The sequence below is a fragment of the Gallus gallus genome, chromosome 1, assembly GCF_016699485.2.
Source record: "Gallus gallus isolate bGalGal1 chromosome 1, bGalGal1.mat.broiler.GRCg7b, whole genome shotgun sequence".
Lineage (NCBI taxonomy): Eukaryota > Metazoa > Chordata > Aves > Galliformes > Phasianidae > Gallus > Gallus gallus.
The window spans coordinates 51,980,996-52,001,995 of record NC_052532.1 but is presented as its reverse complement, the minus strand read 5'-3'; the positions used below and the strand labels follow the sequence as shown (position 1 = coordinate 52,001,995).

The following is a 21,000-nucleotide window of genomic DNA, read 5'->3' as shown; positions in this document are numbered from 1 at the left end:
GAGTATAGACATGCACTGTGCAAGCTTCCCCCATAGAGCTTTGGCAATGCACCTTGCTCCTGACCTGCAAAACTCCCTGCTATTCCAGTGCTGAACCTCCTGGGCAGAGAGAGAATCACATCAATTTGTCATTGTGGTGACACTGGTTACATGATGAGAACCAACTGCCAATTAGGACTAAGATCACTGAATCTCTCTGCAACTGACCTGAGCAACATCTGAAATCTCATTTTCGGAGGAATAAATTACTATTGGCTCTCAACAAAACCTCCCTCTTAATACATTTTAAGGAAGAAGATAGGTGTGCAAGTGCAAATTCAATGGGGAGAGGTCCACAGGGGCAGGGCAAGGGGAACGAGGATGCTTTTATTAAGCATCAAATATCCCAAATGTGAAAGGTCAGTTTCTCAGAAATACTGAGCAAGTCTGTAAAGGAGAATAAACAAGATCCTTCCACATGTTAGATATTACAGTTATTCTAGGGGAATATTTTAATGCAATGAAGATGTGGTTTCAGGGGAGTGGGGCTGTTAGCCTTTATTTCTTTATTATTATCATTATTATTATTCTATTTTTTCTTTACCAGCTCCCTTCATGTGACACTGATTTAATTTACACTGCCTTCCCCACAGGGCACCCATTGCTAGGGCAATGAGAAGGGGTTATTATGAAGGCTTAAGTGACTCCCTGTATGTTTGAAAGGCTGTGAACCTGATCCCTTATTACAGATGGGAGCATCTAGGAGCATTCGTACATGCTGCCCAGAAATGACCGTGCTCAGAGTCTGGAGTCAGAGGGAACAGGAGACAGTCCCCAGAATAGCTTTGCCCTTCCCCCATCACACTAATTCCTGCTGATCTCTACACAGTATATTCTCTAGGCAATGAACTGCCTTTTACTCTGTGCAATCAAAACATGAGAAGCGAGTGCAGAAACAGGACTTACCTTGGAGCCGCGCTCGTTAAAGATTATCTCTACATCAAGGATTTTGCCAAATTGCTGCAAAGAAACAAGGGGAGAACAAGATTTATCTTTGGCAATTCATTTCAGGCAACTTTTTGGGGCTGGCTAAACATAAGAAGGGACGTGAGAATATTTCCATTTCTAGCATATACAGAAAGGCATAAAATTGCAGTGATGTGACTGAATTCTTTCAGCTTATGACATGCAGATCCTCTTGGCCACAGACACAAGTTTTTTTTCCTCAAAAAAAAAAAGGCAGAAGAAAGATCTCCAGAAGAGTTTTAGGGATTCCAGCTGGTCCCTGCACTGATCAAAAGTGAGGAAAACAAGAACTACAAATTAAGAAGGCTTGCACGCTGTGAAACCATACACTGATCACATCCTTTAGCTGGGAACATATTTCAACTGGTGAGATTGAAACCAGTTATCTATTTGTAAGGCATTACTACTTCAACAGAGCCCCACAGTACTCCACTAGAAATGCTGTATTTCCAAAGGGGAGGTTTGCTCTCCAGAAAGACAGGTCCAAGATCTCATTCTCAGGAACATGCATACAGAAGAGTCATAATTGGTTTGAAAGCAACGTATGTCTCTAGAATCTAAGCATTTTTCCTACCCTGTTCTTTACAAAAGCTTTCAACATCACAGTTTTCCATGCAGGAGTTTTAAAGGGTGTAGGAAATGAAGGAACAGACAACAAAAGAAGAAAGGATGGTTCCACAGTTAGGAAAGATGATGAACACCACCTCCAGGCACCAGCATCCTTCTGCTTTGCCACAGTGCAAAGTGATATTTGTCAATTTTTTATTTTTTAAATCAACATTTCCATATCGAGTCAGGTGGGTATAATGCTTAGATCTTTCAAGCAGGGCACTCAGAAAATGTGTCCAGATTTGCAGACGTGGAACATTTGCAACAGTAAGCCGTGATGACTAAAGAGAAGCTTTGGATATGTAAAGCAGTAAAAAGCTATTAAGTCCCTTCAATCATCTTTATGCAAATGAAACTCTTCCAACAATTTTAGCTATAGTTTCTGTCTGCTTCCATCTTCCATTCTTAAAAAGGAGATAGTTGTATTCTTTTTACAAATGCTGGATCACAGATGTTGTTTTTACTGTTCTATTGTGTAAGGACAATACTTGATCTTCTATTCATCTCCAGAACAATTGAATGCATAATATCCTACGTTACACGAAGTTTGAATAACGTTAACGTAAACGTGAGCAGCGACTGCATCTTCCTTTAAGCCTCAACATCCCAACAGCTAGGCTTGATCCATGCTGGATCCTCTTTTGACCACTGCTGTGCCAATCACAGCTAAAATACATTTTCTATTTCTATCCCATGCTTGGTGTGGGCTTGTCTATAAAGGAGATTAGCCATTGATTGCTTTTTGTTGTCTTTGTTACTTGGGCACTGCCGTGAAAGAAATCAGTCACGACTGCTTTCCTGATAAACTACAAGTGTTTCAGTGTAGTTACAAGACAGGCTGAACCAATTTGACAGCTTACGGCTGCCAAAGGGCTGCTCCTGCTCCTTCATCCTTCCTGCTTGGGCTCACCAGCTTCCAAGAGCTGGCCCTGGTTCCCATTCTCACTCATATATCAACTGATACAGCTCACCAATTCCACAAAAGAGTAGCCCAGCAAATGGAGTGAGTAACACATTTTTGATGGTTTACTGGTCTGAACTGATTCAAAGGGTCATGGGAGTGTAAGGCTTTGAGAAGCAAGAGAGAAGGGAAAGCTGAATGCTCAGCCCAAGAGAGGGATCCATCCCTGCCAGATCAGCTCAGCTGTCTCGCCTTGCCACGCACACTGAAACAGCCGGGCTCTTGATAAATGCAAATGCCAAAATTATTTTGAGAAACTTCAGAGCCATCAAAAATCACCGGTTTCTTCTTCATTAGAGTCGTCTTAAAAGAGAACAAACTGTGCAGCTTCTGGTGCACAATTATGCTTTGCCATCTTCCCCTTTCTCCACACCCAGCTGGGCCTGGATACTCGGGTATTGCTGCCAGAGCTGCTTGCCAGCCCCATTCGGCCAAAAGCTCACTGCTCAGAGTTTCCACACCAATAGGAAACCTTGTCTTGTGCATTTAATTCCTCAGGACTGGCAAAAAGCTGGAGGTAACGCTGAATGTAAGTGGTCTGACTCAGCTGTGAGAGAGGTGGAGGGCTGCATCCCTACCCCAAAGGAGATATATGTGTTGTTTCCCAGATGACAATTAAGACAGTCAAAGTCTGCTGCTGCTGCAGCAAGTACATGCTTGAAGCCTACAGTGGGCTATGGCCACCTCACTGCTTTTCCACATAAGCTGTGTTTGATGAAGCAAGATGGAAGAAACTAGCACGGACAACAGCAGCTAACTGTTGTACTGAGGCCTGCTGGAGAGGTTTCGTGCTCTGTGAAATTCCTTGGAAGAAAGCAGTGTGGCTGTGAGGCAACAAGACATGTGCTGGGCTATCCAAGACTCTACTGCAGCCATTGCCACAGCTGCTCTGGCAGCTCCAAACATCGCAGCTCTTGTCCTTACTGCTGCAATGGTTACAGCAGGTCCAGGACTGGAGGCTTTCATTTTTTGGTTGTGTGCCAGAATTTTCCTGGAGAATGAAAGCAGGAAAAAAGAACTAGTTCATTTTAACAGTTTATATCTCCTTCAAAGCTGAATCTAATTTAGCGAAACATAAAAAGGCACTTTGTTCTCCGACGGTGCTTCCCCTACCAATGTCAACAACCCACTGCAAACAATGGAAGTTTTAAGAGCTCCTTTGCAAAAGGTTACAATTTCTGTACGGATAAGCCACACCATCTAAGAACAATGATCAACATCAAATACCCCCAAATTAATGTTTTAAAATCATGTATACAGGCATGTTTGTGTTTTACAGCAGACAGTGGCTCTAGCCGAATAAAACAAGACCCGTGCTTATGTTACCCATGATGGGGACTAACTCTCTAATCTCTGACCTTGAAGGCATGAATCACTGTGCTCACAGACCTGATTCTTTCACTCAATTATTACCATCAACGTCTATTTACAATCCAGCAGAGCAGCAGTGGAAAAAAATTCTGAGCACAAGCTTCTAAAGAAAGCATATTGGAACTACACATCTCAAAACATTCTTCATCATGACTTCAACAGCTTATGATGTGACTGAGAGACCAGCACATCATCCTGCTACACATCAGGTCACACAAGAAGCCTTCTCCATGAACTGGATGCGCGTGAGATGTATATGTATGTATCTCAATCATGTGGCAGGTGTGTATATGTACACATACGCTCTCAATCATGCTATGGCATAGGAGTCTCAGAATCTTGTTGTGTCTTAGTTCTCCACTCCCTGAAGTGATCTTGTACATGTGTTCAGTTGCTTTTCAGGAAAGCGGGTAAATTGGAATCATCTTTTCTACAATGGCAGCAAGGGCTGTTGAAGATTACAGTTTTAAGGGGACAGTAGCTATGAACACAACCTAACTTTCTTGCTTGAAGTTGATGCACTTCATAGAAGCAAGGGCACCGTGAAAGGAGGACCATGCATGCTGCGCGTTTCTTTCTACCCAGATGACACGAAGGCAGCAGATTTTTCCAGCAGAGGCCATAACTACATTACATATAATAAATTTGAGAGGTCTGGCACCAGAGAGCTTTTGCCTTCCAAGGCACTGACAGTTTGGTAGGGCCCCTCCCGCGGGCTCTGTTCCAGCTGGCCCTACCTCCTCTGCCTGTCTAGAGCTTTTAGAAACCAGCTCCAAAACGTGCCAGACAAATAACTTAACCCTACAGAAGCCAGCAAGAGGGTTATAAGGTGAGTTCTCCGTAAGTTATGGAACAATGAAAAGGTAACATAAGTCACTATCTGACAACCTCCTACTGCTACAACAGAATTTTCTATGCCCAAGCAGCTATGTAATTCGCTGAGAGATGATGAGTGCAATAAAGTACCTAAACCCAGAAGATACCCAACAGCCCATTTTCAGCAAGGGTCTCAATCCCACTAGAAATTCAACATCACCAAGAAACCGATTGTTTATGCAGGAAATAATTTCTGGTCATCAAGCCTGACGTGCACAAGCAAGAGCTCTTTGTATGCAGGAGGGGTCCCAGCTGCAGTGAGTGCCCTTGCCCCAGATCCCCACTTGATGGGATGTCTTTCAGCTGAGAATATCTGTATCTGGAACTGCGCTCACAGAAGCAGCACAGACTCCAAGATGGGTTTGAGAGGACTTGTAAAACCCTCATGAAACAGTCCAATAGCTCATGACAGCTGGTGTGGCACAAATACTTCCGTAGAGGAGAGCTGTGGTCCCTGGTGTGGCCATTCAGACAGAGCATGATGCTCAAGCAGTGCTGAGCACACCACCATTCAGTCACAGAAGGTGACTCCAGGAACTGCATTGGTGCAACATCAGGCTAAACAGCTCTTCTAACACTACTCAGTCAGACCAATCAGAAGAAGCAAAGGCCTGGTGCTCCCTTGCTGCAGGAAGAGCTAGGAAACGAGTTGTCACGAAGAGGTTTCTTCATGTCAGAACTCCTGTTCTGAAGTACTGCCATGTAGGACTCAAATACATGTAATCAGGAGTCAGTACTAGATGGAGACTAAAGAAGCTAAAATCCATCTCAATACCCAAAAGGTAGATTTCCTCCCTCAAATGCTCAATCTAATCAAGAAGCAGAGTCCTTTTCCAGACCTTTTTCTATTTTTCTTGCTCCATCATGTTGTTTGCCTACCTTAATACCTAATGAGTAGTTTTCTGATATCGTCAATAGTTGTGTATCATGAATTACTTGAGGATTCAAATCCATTTACTGCTAGAAAGACCTATAGTCAACTTTGTTATTGTTTTAGCCTGCAAGCGTAGGCTCATAGAGGTGTTTTGCACTCTTGACACGAGAAGAAAGTTAGATGAGAAATTATATCCACTGATATATTTTAGGAAATGCAGAGTGCCAAGAAGCTGAGACTTTCAGGTTGCAAAACCTTCCAAGCATATCCATTATAGAGCTCCCACAGTTGAGTTGTTTGGATCACATAAAGCTCCCTTTATCACCTGGGCTGGGCTGATGAGATTCCCTCAACAGAAGCAATTAACAACCTACAGGAAGAAGCTATGACATAAGCTAAACAAAATGTTGTACTAAAAAGAAAAAAAGCAATGCCATTTGAAGCCAGAGCCTGAGATTTCGCACCCTTTACACTGCTATCCCACCTTCACCTACAGCTGTCATCAACATGTTCCTTATTTTTACCTTATGCTCTTTTTTTTCCTCTCATTTTTAATAACAGGAGAAGATTTGTGAGCACTTGAGAGCATTTCACTAAGGCAATTTCTGGGAAAAATCACTTCTGACTACTTGCGTTGTTGCTTCTACGACAGATAAGTAGGATTTAGTACAAAGATGCCTGCATGAACCACCAAAACAATCCACTTTGCTTTCGTTTGTGGAGGAAATTCGTGAATTAGCCAAAGAGGAGATGGATATTCCTCTTTCAACAATCCAGCCCAGCCTCCATCTTCCCCAGGAGACTCTGAAGGGCATCAGAGCTGACCACATTACCTCAGTCAGTTTTATACTGGGAGACAAACTGCTTCTTGAAGCCAAAGAAGGAAGGACTGAAGGTATCAGTGACGAGGTACAATCACAGACACTACCACAGCACAAAGCTGAAAGGATTGGGAATGTGTTGATGGAAACACAAGATTTTCTTCTGCTTACATAGTCCAATAAGGAAGGCAGCAGGCCACTAGCAGTTAAGGAGACTACCACTGTGTCAGAGACCTTTCAAACACAAGTTGCAGAATGTCCCTCAAAAACTAAATAGGAACATTTTGAAAATCTGGGCTAGCTTGTTTTTAGCGCTGAGAGCAACTCCTTCACTCCCCAGTAAGCTGCTCCATTGTTTAAATCAGCCTAAGCAATGAAGAATTTATCCTCTTATTTCAAGGTTAATTGTGATAACTCCTAGCTTCCAGCTGGAAAATCTTGTTATGACTGCAAATAAGATCTAAAAGCCCTATTAGTAGGTAACAACCATGCGTAAGCACCTGTACAGCATAACCTAGTCATTTTCCAACCTCTTTTTGAGGTTGAGGCTGAATAAATGAACCCAACATCTCACACACCTCAAAAGCCATTCATCTTCAAAGCCGTAAGTTATTTTTATGATCCTGAACTGAACTCAGAAGCAAACAAAATTACGCAGTCTTTTCAACTTTGAACATGAGCAAGATCACATCCCTCCTTCAACCCGACAGTGCCTTTTGCATTACTGAAGCAGTTATCTTCAGTGATCACCAGCTCTCTCCCAGATCAGCATTTTCCAAGTAAAACCTTCTATCCCACATGCAAAGCTCACGCCTAAATACATGGTACCGCACACTAAACTGCATCTAACACAGTCTTAGTGCATTTCTTATTGGATTTATCAGTTGACCATTCATTTCAGTCATTCTCTAACAGCAATCTAATCCTCCTCCTCCTCAAATAAATACACATACACATGTATATATACACATACATGTGTTTTTTAAAATGTAAATCTCACAGGCAAGGTTTGAATAGTACAATCTCCATGGGTTGATACAGATACTGAATAAGACCAAGACTGAAAAGGATCCTTGGGGAAACCTGCACTAGAAGCACTCCTGATCACTGATGTCTCCCCAGTAAGCATGACTTTACATGATCTACTATTAAAGATTTTTTAACCTCTCTGACATGTTCCCTTCTATGTTCTTGTTTTAAACAAAAACTGGTCAAGCAAATTAATTCAACTGCTTAAGCGACGTTTAACTATCTCAATATTGTTTTGTATAACCTTGTCAAAAGAGACAAAATGTGTTAGAAAGATGCATTACCTTACAGAAAGTCATAGTGAATGACAGTAAGCTCCTCCTTCAGATTCTACTGTTTTTTAAAACTTTCCAAAAATATTTTTACATTGGATCAACATTCAGATAATTAGCGTGCAGCTTTTTGAATCATCCCCTTATTTTGTTCCAAATATTGAATTCAGTCCTCTCCAATTCCCCTAGCTTACACAAATTGGTTAAAAATTAATATTAATGAATAAAAGCGTTTATAGGTTTGGCTGTTGTCCTTGGGCATACCTCATCTATCTGCTAATGCTTGCTTGGCTTTTTTGTTGTTGCTTTTTTTTTTTTAAATAAATATTAGCAAGCACTATCTCATCCTCCTTCATTATCAACTATATACAAAACCAGATATGGTAAAAATACTTCCTATTACAACACAAACGCAGCAAGTACTATGCAAATGTTTGGTTTTTAATTTTAAAATACTAATTTTATACTGGACCTACACCTTATTAGGCCTTTGCTCTTTGCATGTAAATAACTGACACTTTCTCCTTTGAAATTACATCACCAATATCCCAGAGATTCAGTGCATTTTCTTTCCCACCTAATTCTTTGCTTAATCAATTACATTCACTGCTATTCAGTTCGATCTTCCTCTTCATCCTCCCTGTATACCACACTTTCCGTGACCGTGGAATCACGCCTTCTTGGCCATTGGGATGATTTTGCTGAATACTTTATAGCTTCCATTAACGTTTCCCCCTTTTAAATGCACCTTCCCAGTTGGCTACCCTGCCAATTGTTTAAACTAAGAAACAGATTCTTCTAAAGCTCCTTGCATTACTGACTGATGCCATATTCTATTTGCACAAAGTAAATACAGACAAATAACAATCACTGGTACCTAGGCAACCGTGGGATTTCAGATCAGCTATTAACTCTTCTTTATCTCCTAGAACAAGGTCAACTATTGATTTATTCCACACTGGGTGCAGAACTGTGTGCATTAAAAATGACCTATTCTTTCTACAAGCTTTCTTGAAGTCTTTCCATTGGCATCACGAAATGTCAGGTAAATATTACCTGCTCTAAGCAGCCTATTTTATTTGCCAGCCTATAAGAAGCATATACTTAAGGAAATGTTTGTTCCATCGCAGAGGATATTTCGGGGACCTGTTAGAAACACGTGACAGGAGAGAGACCACTTGAAACCCAAAGAACTTGAAGTTGTCAGGAAATACTTATGTCTGCAGCTCTCCCAAATGGCGATGGTTTGGAAAGCATTATGTAATTTCCACTTTATCACACACACAACAACACATCTGAAGTCCACCTCCACTCAGGACTGGATGAAGGCATCAGCTAATGTTTTGTGCCTTAGGACTGGGCTGACCTCTCTCGCATGCTGTTCAGTCCTCAGGGGACTTCTTTCCTCCTATTCCCCACCATCACATTTATTTCTTCCTCCTCCGCTGCCTTGCTGTCTACCCAATTTCTCTCATTGTACAGTAGTTTGGGAAAACCACTCCAGGCAAGGATTTTGAGTCTCTCAGATATGACGTTGAAGAGATGCGACCTGACACACAGAAGGGAGAGGGAGAAGATGAGGGTTATAGGCAGCCACAGCTGAAGACTCAGACAACCTCAGACAACCAATGAGTCCCCTGTAGGAGAAAGGGTTGGTTTCAGTGAGTCACCCAAGGGAAAGCATCCTGATCCTGAACGAGAAATGGGAGCAACGAGGATTCAGACAGAAATGCTCTCCTGCTTGAGGCTCTGAACATGCTGAGAGAAGCACCACAGAGAAGAAGCGAGAGCTGCAAGAACCATTGATTATTTCCTTGGCAAAGCAATAAAGTTTTTCCCTACAGGAAAATGGCAGGTTTTTTTTGTTTGTTTGTTTGCTTTTAATGCCTCAAAAGATGGACGATGCTCTGGTATGCATAATTCTCAGAAAACATAGTGCCAGGTGAGCTAGCAAAAAAGCTTTATAGGGAACAAACCATTTACCTAAGTCAAAATCACAACACCATGCTGTAACTAAAGATGACGTTCAGACAAAAAGTAAACCAAAATCAGACGACTTGGGGAGCAACAGAAACTCACATAGTGCACAGAAGGGGTTTGGAAGTGCACAAGTGGCAACATCTGGGTCCCAAAAAAAGATAAGAAACCCTTAATGCAGCAGCTAGGCCATATTTTCTACATGCTCCACACCAGAAGAGCAGTTCATTCCTATCGCCTGTGTCTCTTCATCTCCAAATCAGACATGAGAGCTGAGAGTCACCAAGACAGGGATGTTCCTGCCATTCTCATTTCATTCCTGTCCCTGTACACGCCAAGAGTACAGGGAGGAAAGTATCAGTGCAAATGTGTATGGAAGGCTCCAGTCTTGAGCCAAGCACCAGGCCCAAAGGAAGGGGCAGCATAAACACAGAACAGTTTATGTAAGTGAAACAGCTCCCAGGAGAAGGGAGAAGCAGCAGCACAGAGCAGGGTGTGCTAAATACAGATTGTAGCAGGTGGTCCAAGAACTGGCTGTGATTTCAGCAACCAGTTTATCCAAACCGGACGGAAATGCCGACTGCACAGCTCTGAAACAGCAAAAAGCAAGCTAAAAAACACAAGCTGAGCAGGCAACTGAAGACTCAGCAATCACAGATTGCCAGGAGATGAGTTTCACCCTGAAAACATTCCCACAGATGTCAAAAGTGCAGCAATCTAATGCATGAACAAGAAGGAATGCCAACCCAGGCCTCTAGCAATAGAATCACAGAGTTGTAATTTCAACTGGGATCTATTTCCAGAGGTCATTTAGTTCAACACCTGCTCAGAGCAGGTCTGATGAGATCAGTTTGGCTGGGCTGTGTCTAGTCAAGTCGAACACCTCCCGGGATGGAGGTGTCTGAAGACCTGCTGAGGTCCCCCTGAATAGCAGTCCTGACCTCTGGCATTTTGACAATTCCTCAATTGGGTTTCATCCACGAAATAGCTTCTTATGGCTAAAAAAAAAAAAAAATTTTAAAACCAAAAAACTCAAAAAAAAAAATTCCAGAACAAAACCCAAATAGGTCTCACAATAGACAGCAACTTAAGACTCCTGCTGAATACCATCAATGAAAGTTTTAACACTTCTGCACGCTTTCTATCGTCTGAGCAATGAATCAATAATTCCAGTTATTCCTTTTTCATGTCTAAGTTTAAGCTTAAAGTCAAAATGTCAATTTGACACATTTAAAATACTGTAACACTACTCTCCTGTGACAGTACATATATAGGTGCGTACACAAACACAGATGTCTAAAGAGATGCAACAGCTGAAACTGCACAATAGTGCAGGGTTTGGAGGAATAGCTGGCTACGTGTTGAGGATCAAGGACACACACTCAAAGCAGCATGGTAAGGCAACCTTAGACTTGTTCTTTCCTGACTTGACTGCTCTGCACTGCATCTTAAATGGGCAACATTGTAAGCCTGTTACCTTTATAAAGAAGTATTTCTAAAGACTTAGAAACACATCATCAACCAAGAACACTACCATCATACCAACAAGTCACAGATTCCCGATGATGATATATAGCCAACTTCACCTAAATGTTAGGTCATGAGGCACCCAACTCATCTGTGTCCACATGGAAAAAGTCACCAGCTATACTCACGTAAACTTACTCTTCCCCAAGAGCTTATAAACTGAGAAGATGGATAGCACATGAAGATTAGGGGAGACAAAGTATTCCATCAAAAGAAACAAAACGTATATCATACCCAACTCAAAATACCATCTGACTTGCACTAGCTTTTCCATATGCAATTACTAGTTGGCCAGTTCCTTGCAGTAATTTTTCATCACAGAAGTGTATCACGAGGAAAGACATAAATATTTCAACAAGTTCCTAAGCAACTGAAAAACAGTGCTTTGTGAGGGATATATTAAGTCAATGTTTAATTCTGGTCTTCACTAGGAAATAAGGTGAAGTTTTGCTGTGTTTTTTTTCCTAAAGCCTATTATTAGCTTATAATTAACATCTTTATATGAACAACACAGAGTTTTCATGTGTACTGATCAAATGCTACTGATTGCCCTAATCCTGCAACTTTATAGGGTGCTGTGTAAACCGGGACAGGGTCAAAAGAAGGGCTTTTCCCCCAAGGAACATAAGCCAGCACCTTACATTCTGCCTGTGGTGAAGGAGAACCTGCTGTGCCTTGAAGGGCTTCAGTAAACTTACCCCAAACATCTGTCGAAGGTCAGGATCTCGAAAGCGGAAGGGAATGTTAGACACATGAAGTCGTTTTGGAGTGGATTTGCTCTCGGTGTTCTCACTGCTCTGTGTCTGTGATTGCTGTCCATCTGTCTGTGCCCCTCCTTCTGTCTGCTGAAATCAGAAAGACACAAGCGTGTGCATGAATAGAAACAATACAAATTACTTCAATGTGCTTCGCCATCTCTTTTTATGTATTAGTACTCTGTGACTGCAGTATCTGAGTACTTGACAATTACTTTGATAAAGCCAGCAATGCTTAACCATTGATTTGTTGTTCTTCCCTTCCTTTTCCACAACTAAACAGTAACGAGATCTCATCTTCCTTCCCCTCGTACCACCTTTTAGCTTAGTAGATTTGCCTTTGGTTTTCTCAAATTGCTTCTCTTTTTCCCCAGCTCTTCCTCACTTCAGCTGCCACCATATGAAAGCTCTAATGAAGAGGCGGATCTTCCGTATCCTGAAGCTGGGAGGTAGTACTGACACTCTAATCTCATGTGGCAGGATGTTCCTGCAATCATCAAAACCCCACAGCTGAAGTGGCAGCTCTTCACTGGGCCAATACCAGAAATGCATCTCCAGGCAAAATGGCATCTGCTCCGTCAAGCTCCCTTCAGAGAATCACCACCCCCAAAAGAAGGTCTATAATTAAACGGTAAAATCCATGTATCAACAGCTTATGGATGTCTTTGATTAACTTTTCTAGTACATTTAAAAGCCATCCCAGGGACAGGAAACAGTCAATAGTGCGGCTGGATTTATAAAAACCTTCTGCTGCCAGCTCCATAACTGAAATAAAGGAATTGGGTCTGGCACTCCCAATCGTTGACTGGTACAGCAAAGCCAGGGCAAGGCTGGCTTCTTAGTACTTGTGCACAGAGATTGTACAGCAAGGAGGTACACATGTGCCAGGAGAGAGACCTAATGGCCCCATAGAGAAGAAGCAAGGAAGAGAACTTCAGCCACTTGTGCTGGGCTTAGAGTAAAAAGCAGTAACATCTGAGCAAAGCACTCAACAGGCAAGGGACAGTCCCTTTGCAAAATGCAAAAATGCTGGGAGGTTTTGCACTTCAGTCAAAACCACATCAGCAAACACTCAGAGCCACAGAACAGAGCATAGAACAGACTATAGAGCAGACTATAACCTGGCCAGTCTTATTGTTCTGGCCCTGTACAAGCAGTGGTGGGTAAAGGTATTCAAAGAGCATCCACCCGCTCACTCCCATCTCCTATTGCTTCCCTCAGTCCTGTGGGACTAATGCTCTGACACCTGTATGATGCGCTTCAAAACGTCTTTTCATTTCTTTAGGTGCCAACCTGACTTCTTCCTTAATTCACCAAGTGAAAAGAAGCTCTATGAGAAAGCAAAGACTGCGTAATTGTTAGTTAGCCTTTTTTTTAGGCACCTTCAAGCCTTAAAACTCACAATTAGGAAGTAGGGGGTTGTTTTGGTGAAGGTCTCCTTTTCCTCTCTTCTTTCTCTAAATATAAGTTTGTCTAGAAAAAAAGAAAAGTATGTGGAGAGTTGCCCACACTGGTTCCCCATCCACTGCCTGGGCACACCAGACTGCCCTGCACGTCATCTCATGTACAACACTTGGCGATATTTGGAACAAAAAAACCCATCTCATCTCTCCACAGATAAACTATACCGGCAACGTTAAGAGAGCTTCTTCTGGCCAGAAACGTCCCTGGCAGACATGACCTTGAACTTGTACAGTGGTTATAACGGACTGACAAAAACAAGCTCACAGTTAAGCACCAGGCTCTTCTGCTGAGCAAAGCAGTGGCAGCTTTCCATATTGTTTTAGTAGGACAGCGTAAAACGTGTTTGATCTGATTAATATAAATTAAGTTGTGATAGGAGGAACAGAGAATACTGCCCTGCAATTATCTCTACTCCCCAGAGCCATGTGAGCCCCGGGAGAAGCCTAGCAGGATGAAGAATTTTTATTTGGCCAAGGCTCAGCCCCTCTGCTCCTCAGAGATCAAATTTTCAAGAACAACCTCACAAACTTCCATTTGACCGTACCTAAAAAGTAGCCGTCCCCTCTTAAAATCCCAGCTCTTCTCCTGCCCTTACCCCTGTGACAAAACGCATCCCCAAACACAGAGTGCACCCTAGGGGAGGAATCAATGCAGCTGGCTTGTGATTAAATCACACCGTGCTATTTGGTGGTTTTATTTTTATTACTCCATCAGAGTCCTTTGCTCCTCAGGGTAAGTCTGTCCAAGCAGGACAAAGCACAGGGGTAGCCCATCCATCACCGCTGCACACAATGCCTGTGTTAGTGAGCGCTCCAAAACAACTCCCCCAAAATCACTGATGCTCCTGCTCTAAGGTACCTCTTTCTGACCCGTTTTCAAGCACGTTTTGGAGTCTCCATAGAGCAATTCACCGCATCCCAAGTCATGCACAGAATTGGCAAGTGGGCAAACATTCGCGTGCTTCAACACCGCATCTTCTGCAGTGGGAATCGGGAAAGGCAGAGACTCTGAACAGTGACAACAAAACCATGTTAGACCCTAAGTTGAAATATAGATGGCATAGGACTGGTCCTGCTGCTGCCAGAGGGGAGGGAGCCGGGAGGTCGCCTGCACTCCACTCCCAGCCATTTGTTCAGAAGCAGAGGGCAGAACTCCCTTCTTACCAAGGGTGCAATCTATCATGTACAGTGGCCTGCTCAAAAACACTCACAGCTGTTCCCGCATATGGCAGCGTGCTGCTGTCACACAGGAGTCACTTTTCCAGCACGCGAGATGTGTACGAGACAAAGGCTTTAAATTGGAGAAACATGAGAAGGGATGGGGGCCTCGGCCCAACCTTACCTTTCTGACTACGTGTTTTTGCAGGCCCTCTCATTTCCTTCGTTTTTCAGCAGTAGCTTAACATTAAATACCTCTTCTCTCCGGATGCTGCAACCTCTCCCATTTCTTTGCATCCACAGCCCCAAGGTAAGAGCTGAACTTTCTGCCACTATAACATTAGCTCGATACATTTGTCTACTGCCACACATTCAGCTACAACATTAATGAAAGAAACAGTCTCCTCAGATCTTGCTTTCCCCTCCCCCCCTCCTTTTATAGTTATTCCTTGTCTTAATTCATTAGGAAGGAGATGAAAGGAAGGGCCCGGAGCCCGTTCTCCGGCAGCATATAATGGAGACTGGCAAAGCGCTGCCTTGACCGAGCCCAAGCTTTTATCATCGTGTTTCACCCAGCACCCGCTCCTCACCCCGACTCCTTCCCTTCCCCACATCAGGTTTTGAGACGCAGAAGGGAGCTGACAGCTGTTCCCTGGGTCTCAGCGCCCGCAGTTGGCCAAAGACCCCATGTTTGGAAACAGCCCTGGATCCCCGCTGCCTCCTCACTGTAGTCCGGGTAACATATACTTATGCAGCGATAATGTCATTCACTCCTGCACACACAAGCTCTGAGCCGTTCAAGGTCACCAAGAGCTGCACCGCAGCTCAGCACGCACACGGTATTTGCTTCGCTCAACTCCTCGCTCCCCCTTGCCCCCACTGCCACCTCCTTGCACCCACTGGCAGTAAAGAAACCCTAAGCAAGAAGGGGCAGCTGCAAAGGGAAATGTACACATAAAGGGGGGATAGAGCGTCTTGCAGGACTTGGAGACAGCTGTACAGCCACCTTCCTGCCTCCCAACCGGGCTCTTCTCCCCAGAACAGCTGGCAAACAAGCCAATGCTGAAGGATTTCTTCTTGGGGGGAGGGGGAGCAGTGGGTGCACCTGAGCCTGGAGTAGACATCCATCTGTGCCAGCAGACAAGGGGCCACCCCACCAGGAGCAAGAAGGACTCTCATCCCACAGGCCAGCACAGGGCACACATGGCTTCCCACTTGCTTCTTCTTAACTGGAACTGCTCCAGGCCCAAGTCATAACAAAGTGAACAACAACCCCCTGACTTCTTCCCCCACGAAACAGGTACCGCGAACCACCACAAACCACAAACCACTGCAAAAGATATTTACCAAATACAAACTGAAACTAACAGCTATATTTAAAAGGAGACTTGGGTGGCTTACAGCATCTGAGAGACAGACCGTGCTCACTCCACTGCTTCTAGACCAGTCTCGGGTGCATAAAAAACAAAAACACCTTGATGGGATCAAGACCTTGGGGAGCTGTGTGGAGACAGGGACTGCACACTGGGGCTGGCAGAAGGCAACCTGCCTGCTGCCAGGAAGAGTGCAGGGAACACTGGAAGGCCTCTGCAATTTCCATCGAAATGCTTGGGTCAAAACAACCAGATGCCCACCACTAAACAGATACCCACAGAGAAGATCTGGTGGAAAAATGAGCAAGGAATCAGGCATTGGATAGCAAAACCTCTCCTGTCTTATCACACTGCAGCTGAGCAGTGCTGAGTGAAGGACACAGGAGCTCCCACTGCTTACAAAAAGTGGCTAAGGATATACCAAACCACTTCTGCTGAGCTTTTGACTATTTCCATTAGCTAGGGCAACCTTGGGTGGATTTGCTTCTGACTGTTACCTGGGTAAGAACACAGGAACAGGGCAAACGCTCAGTGGTGCTTCTCTGGCCTCCCACCATGAAGGTCTCAGCCTCTGGCAAGCAGAGCCAAGTCATGCCCTCTTTGTAGCTGGCCACTGGCAATGAACCCATTGCCCATGAAACGTCTCTGTGAGTTTTATGAACCCATTCATACTCTCGGCTTCCAAAGTATCCTGTGAACAAGCCAGGGGAGGTTTAGGTTGGATATCAGGAAAAAACTTCTTTAGAGAAAGGGTTGTCAAGCACTGGAATAGGCTCCCCAGGGAGGTGGTTGAGTCACCATCCCTGGATGTGTTCAAAAACCATTTGGATGTGGTGCTCAGGGACATCATTTAGTGGAGGGTTGTTAGAGTTAGGGCAGTATGGTTAGGTCAAGGTTGGACTCGATGATCTTTAAGGTCTTTTCGAACCTCAGCAATTCTATGATTCTATGAACAGGAGTTCCACAGTTAAATTCTTCATTATATGGGCAAAACCATGAAGCAAAGTTGTGAGTTTTGCTGTTGTTTTGTCTTTTTAAATATGCACACCACAGGGTTATTCCCTGCACGTATCCTAGTAAGTGAAAAAAGCGGGAGAGTTCTCAATACTACTCAGTATTCTATGCATGTCACATCCCTTCATTTGTCTATCAGCTCTTCTCCTAAGTGAAGATTTCATTTCTTCTCATAAAGAACCTGCTACACCCTTTTCATCATCGCTATTATCCCTCTCTGCACTGCTTCTAGATCTCCTCTAACCTTTGAGAGATACACAGCACTACCACAGCTGTATACGCTCACATAAGGATATTTTCTGATTTATTCTCTACTTCTCCTTTGAAACCATTTTTAAATCTGCTTCACTAGACGCAAGTCTGGAAGTGCTGACAACCGAAGTAATCTGCCTCATACTCAAAGCAAATTTCTGATGTTAAATGTCAGAGTTTGCTACCTCCAGACAGCGATTTCCAATCTGTGGTGTCTGAACAACCAGCAGCTACATACTTACTGGGAGCCCACTCCTCCTCACATCTACCTGCTCAGCAGTATCAAAAGAGAACCGAGGATCCTCATTAAGCATATCTCTCACCTGAAATACCTTAACAAGAGCAAACGCTTTAATTACCGGAGTGATGAAAAAATAATTACAGAGGAAATTTTTCCTCCATCTCAGACTAGGTAAAAAATACCCAAGGGAAACTCATCCTTATAGCATCATCGTAGAATGGTTGCGTTGAAAGGGACCTCAAAGCCCACCCAGTCCCACCACTCCCTGCTGTGGGCAGGGCTGCCACCCCTCAGCTGAGGCTGCCCAGGGCCCCATCCAACCTGGCCTTGAACCTCCAGAGATGGGGCACCACGGCTTCTCTGGGCAGCTGTGCCAGCACCTCACTGCCCTCTGAGGGAAAGATTTCCTCCTAACATCTCCTCACCTTGTCCTATCACTACCAGACAGTGTAAAAAGTCATGCGTTATAAAAATAAGTTGAGGAATCTCCATAATGCTGCTGGCTCCCTTCCTTCTCAACCTATGGTGGATGCTGGGCCTCAACCAGCTGACCCAGCAGCCTCCCATCTTGCTTCCAAATGCGGTACGCAGGGGTCCCCCACCACAGATCTGTCTTCACGAAACCTGGAAGACTATACCCCTTTATGGTGCGGCAGATGAGTTAAATATGCTTCAGTATGGCAAGCTGAAAAGCTGAGAGACACGCTGCTCTGTAATTAAATAATGCTTTATATTGGTTCACGACAACGCAGTGCCGAGGCGACAGCACCTGCCATTTTCGTGCAAAGTCATTTGCATAAACTTACTCCTCGACTTCCATAGCTCCAGCTGCATTCTGTAATTTATATAGACACACAAATTCTTCCCTCTGACATTAACAAGAGAAACGAGCTGAATAATCAGCTCACAGTATTAAGTGCAATGCATTTACTATCAAGCAAGCTTTTGTAGCTCAGCGATGATTAATCTTCCCTCTGCGGGCAGAGCACCGGGAGATGCAGTGAGCTGACAACTGCTCTCGGCTCCTGGCCACGCTCTCCATGCACCTACCTCGCGACAACAGCATGTGCCGGATTCCTCCAAGAGCCCCTCTAATTCATTAACCCAGCGAAAGAATTGGACAGCTTTCTGCCGGGTCAGTGAATTCAAGTGGCTCACGTGAGGAATGCCAGAGCCGGTAAACAGGAGTGGGAATTTGTGCTGGGAGCCAGATCTCTCCTTTCTGACAGCGGCGAATCTTTAGATCAGCTCAGCTGCCAGAGGAGCCGCGGCCTCGTTAGCATCGCTCCCTGGGGCTCTCTGCGCTGGGTGTCTCCAGCAGGGAGAACTCGTGTAAACCAAGAAAGGGGAAGGGGAAGAAGCCAGGCAGCCCAGCACTATAAAAAGTGAAATGCAGAGCGTCAACAGTTTAAGAGACAGGCTGTAACAGGCAGAGCGAGTAGGCCAAATATGGTCCGCTACCTCGGGCTATTTTTAAGGCAGGTCTTTCAGCTGTGCTTTGGGACAGTATCAAGAGAAAGGACAGATGCTCGGAGATGATGACCAGGAGAGCCACATGCCAGACAAGAAACAAAGCCCCACGGATGAGGCCTGATCCTAAAATAAAAAGGTTTCAAAGTATTAAGTTGTTTGTATTACACCACCTATTGTGTCAATTCCTTTTCCGTGCCCCTGCTCCGAGAGCTTTGAATGCTTTCCACCACACTCAGGCCTCCAGAACCAAGCTCACCCTCTGCTGATGACATCAACCAGCCAACCCCTTCGCTTGGGGGCTTTGCTCAGCCTAGAGGAGAACACAGGAACACATGGGCTTTGACTACCAAGGTTTCTTTTAGTTAAGTTCACAGCTGCCGTTTGCCCTCAGCCTTCCAGATCACTGTGCATTAACTCAGCAGATCCCATGGCTAATCTCAAGTCATTCAATCCAACTTGTTCATGAGATCCTGACAAATTCCTACGAGAAGATGCCCCCCACACTGTGTAAGGGACCTCAATACAGACCCCACTACACTGCTGCATAAGCCAATACCAACCGCATGATACTCCTCTTCCCACCAAGGACCTCTAAGTCACCCCATATTCTGTTACTTCTGCAATTCTCCTTAACACTACCAGCCTGAAAAGCCAAAAAACCACACATTTTTTTTGCCATCTCACTCTGTCCTGCCAACAGGGCAGCCTTACAAGCCTTGTTCTTAAAAGCAAGGAGGGACCTGATCTGCCTGGCCTAAGGAAATGTGTGAGCTATCCCATGGGAGCACAGGCTTGCAGTCAGCGGCTAAAAAACCCGCTAGCTATTCAGTCAGGGGTATCGCCTTCGCACAGATGACAGCAGCTGTGCTTGTCAATCCCAATAATGGGAGGGGAGGATCATATATCACCCGCAACGAGTTTTTGCTATGTTAAAGTTAGCACTGGTATTTGAGCAAGACAACAAAATGAAGGAAAAGCTCCTTAAAGCATAGCAGTCTATTCCACATAGATTGGACACGTATGTCAAACAAGCAATAACCAGCCTGTGTGATAGGCAAGATGCTTGACGCTAGCTGTAGATGTTCAAGATGAAACAACCAACCTGTTCCGCTGTATTTTAACAGCATGCTTTAACTTGAGCAACTGCTGAGCCTTCTTCCTCTCCCTAGTTCCTACATCATTAATCAACGTACTGAGAAGGAGAAAAGTTGCAAGCAATTACACCTCAAGGCACCCCACGGAATGAAAATAAATTCATACAGTAGGGTTCCTGTACAGAGAGAGAGAGAGGGACAAAGGCGATCCAAAACCCAATGCATAAGGACTGTGGGAATGCCCGCAGCCGAGCTGCCTTCCCCTTCCCCACGTGCCAATATCAGGGATGCTCTGGGTTTGAGCAGTCCCAGCTGCACCCTCACTCCTTTCTGGCCACGGAGACTGACTTTGCACGCTCAGCTCGCACATCTTTAACCGCGTTAAGTGCTCGCACCAGACGCGCCCACCTGCTCCCAAGAACCAGCGCTGCACATTACCCTGCCTGTTTCCCAGATCACCTCTCCCAGTCACGCTCCCTCCTGGCAACACCGGCTTCTCCCTGCAGTCTCCCAGCAACGCTCCCTCCCACACACAGGCTGCTCGTCCCCATCCCCGGTTGGCGCGCACACGGCGGGCTGCGTGGAGCCGGTGCTGGCTGATGGGAGGCAGAGCCAGGCCCTGCAGCACTGTGGGGACGGCTCCTAATAAGGAAGAGGAGCAGGAGGGTTGGCAAGAGCCCACAGCCAAGGTCAGGGCTCGCATCGCTTCCATTAAAAAGAAAGGCTCTCAAGCTCTGGGCAAAGACGGGAAGAGCAAATGCACACAGCAGAAAAGGCACCGCTCTGGTTTGCTCCCCATTTCCACTCTTCTCATCGACCCAGCTGTCTGCTGGAGACGGGCAGCCCAGATCCTCC

The 21,000-nt window shown here is 44.7% G+C and overlaps 1 protein-coding gene across 34 annotated transcripts in view; it reads right to left on the bottom strand.

Annotated features, from left to right (window-relative positions):
• RBFOX2 (RNA binding fox-1 homolog 2) overlaps positions 1-21,000 on the bottom strand; it is a 163,512-nt gene that overhangs the window by 35,369 nt on the left and 107,143 nt on the right. For all 34 annotated transcript variants that reach the window (XM_040656373.2, XM_015288005.4, XM_015288028.4 and 31 more), the window contains 2 exons: positions 12,021-12,167; positions 946-999 (listed from right to left, as the gene is read on the bottom strand). In XM_040656373.2, coding sequence (XP_040512307.1) covers positions 946-999; positions 12,021-12,167 — 201 coding nt within the window. The remainder of the gene's footprint in view (positions 1-945; positions 1,000-12,020; positions 12,168-21,000) is intronic.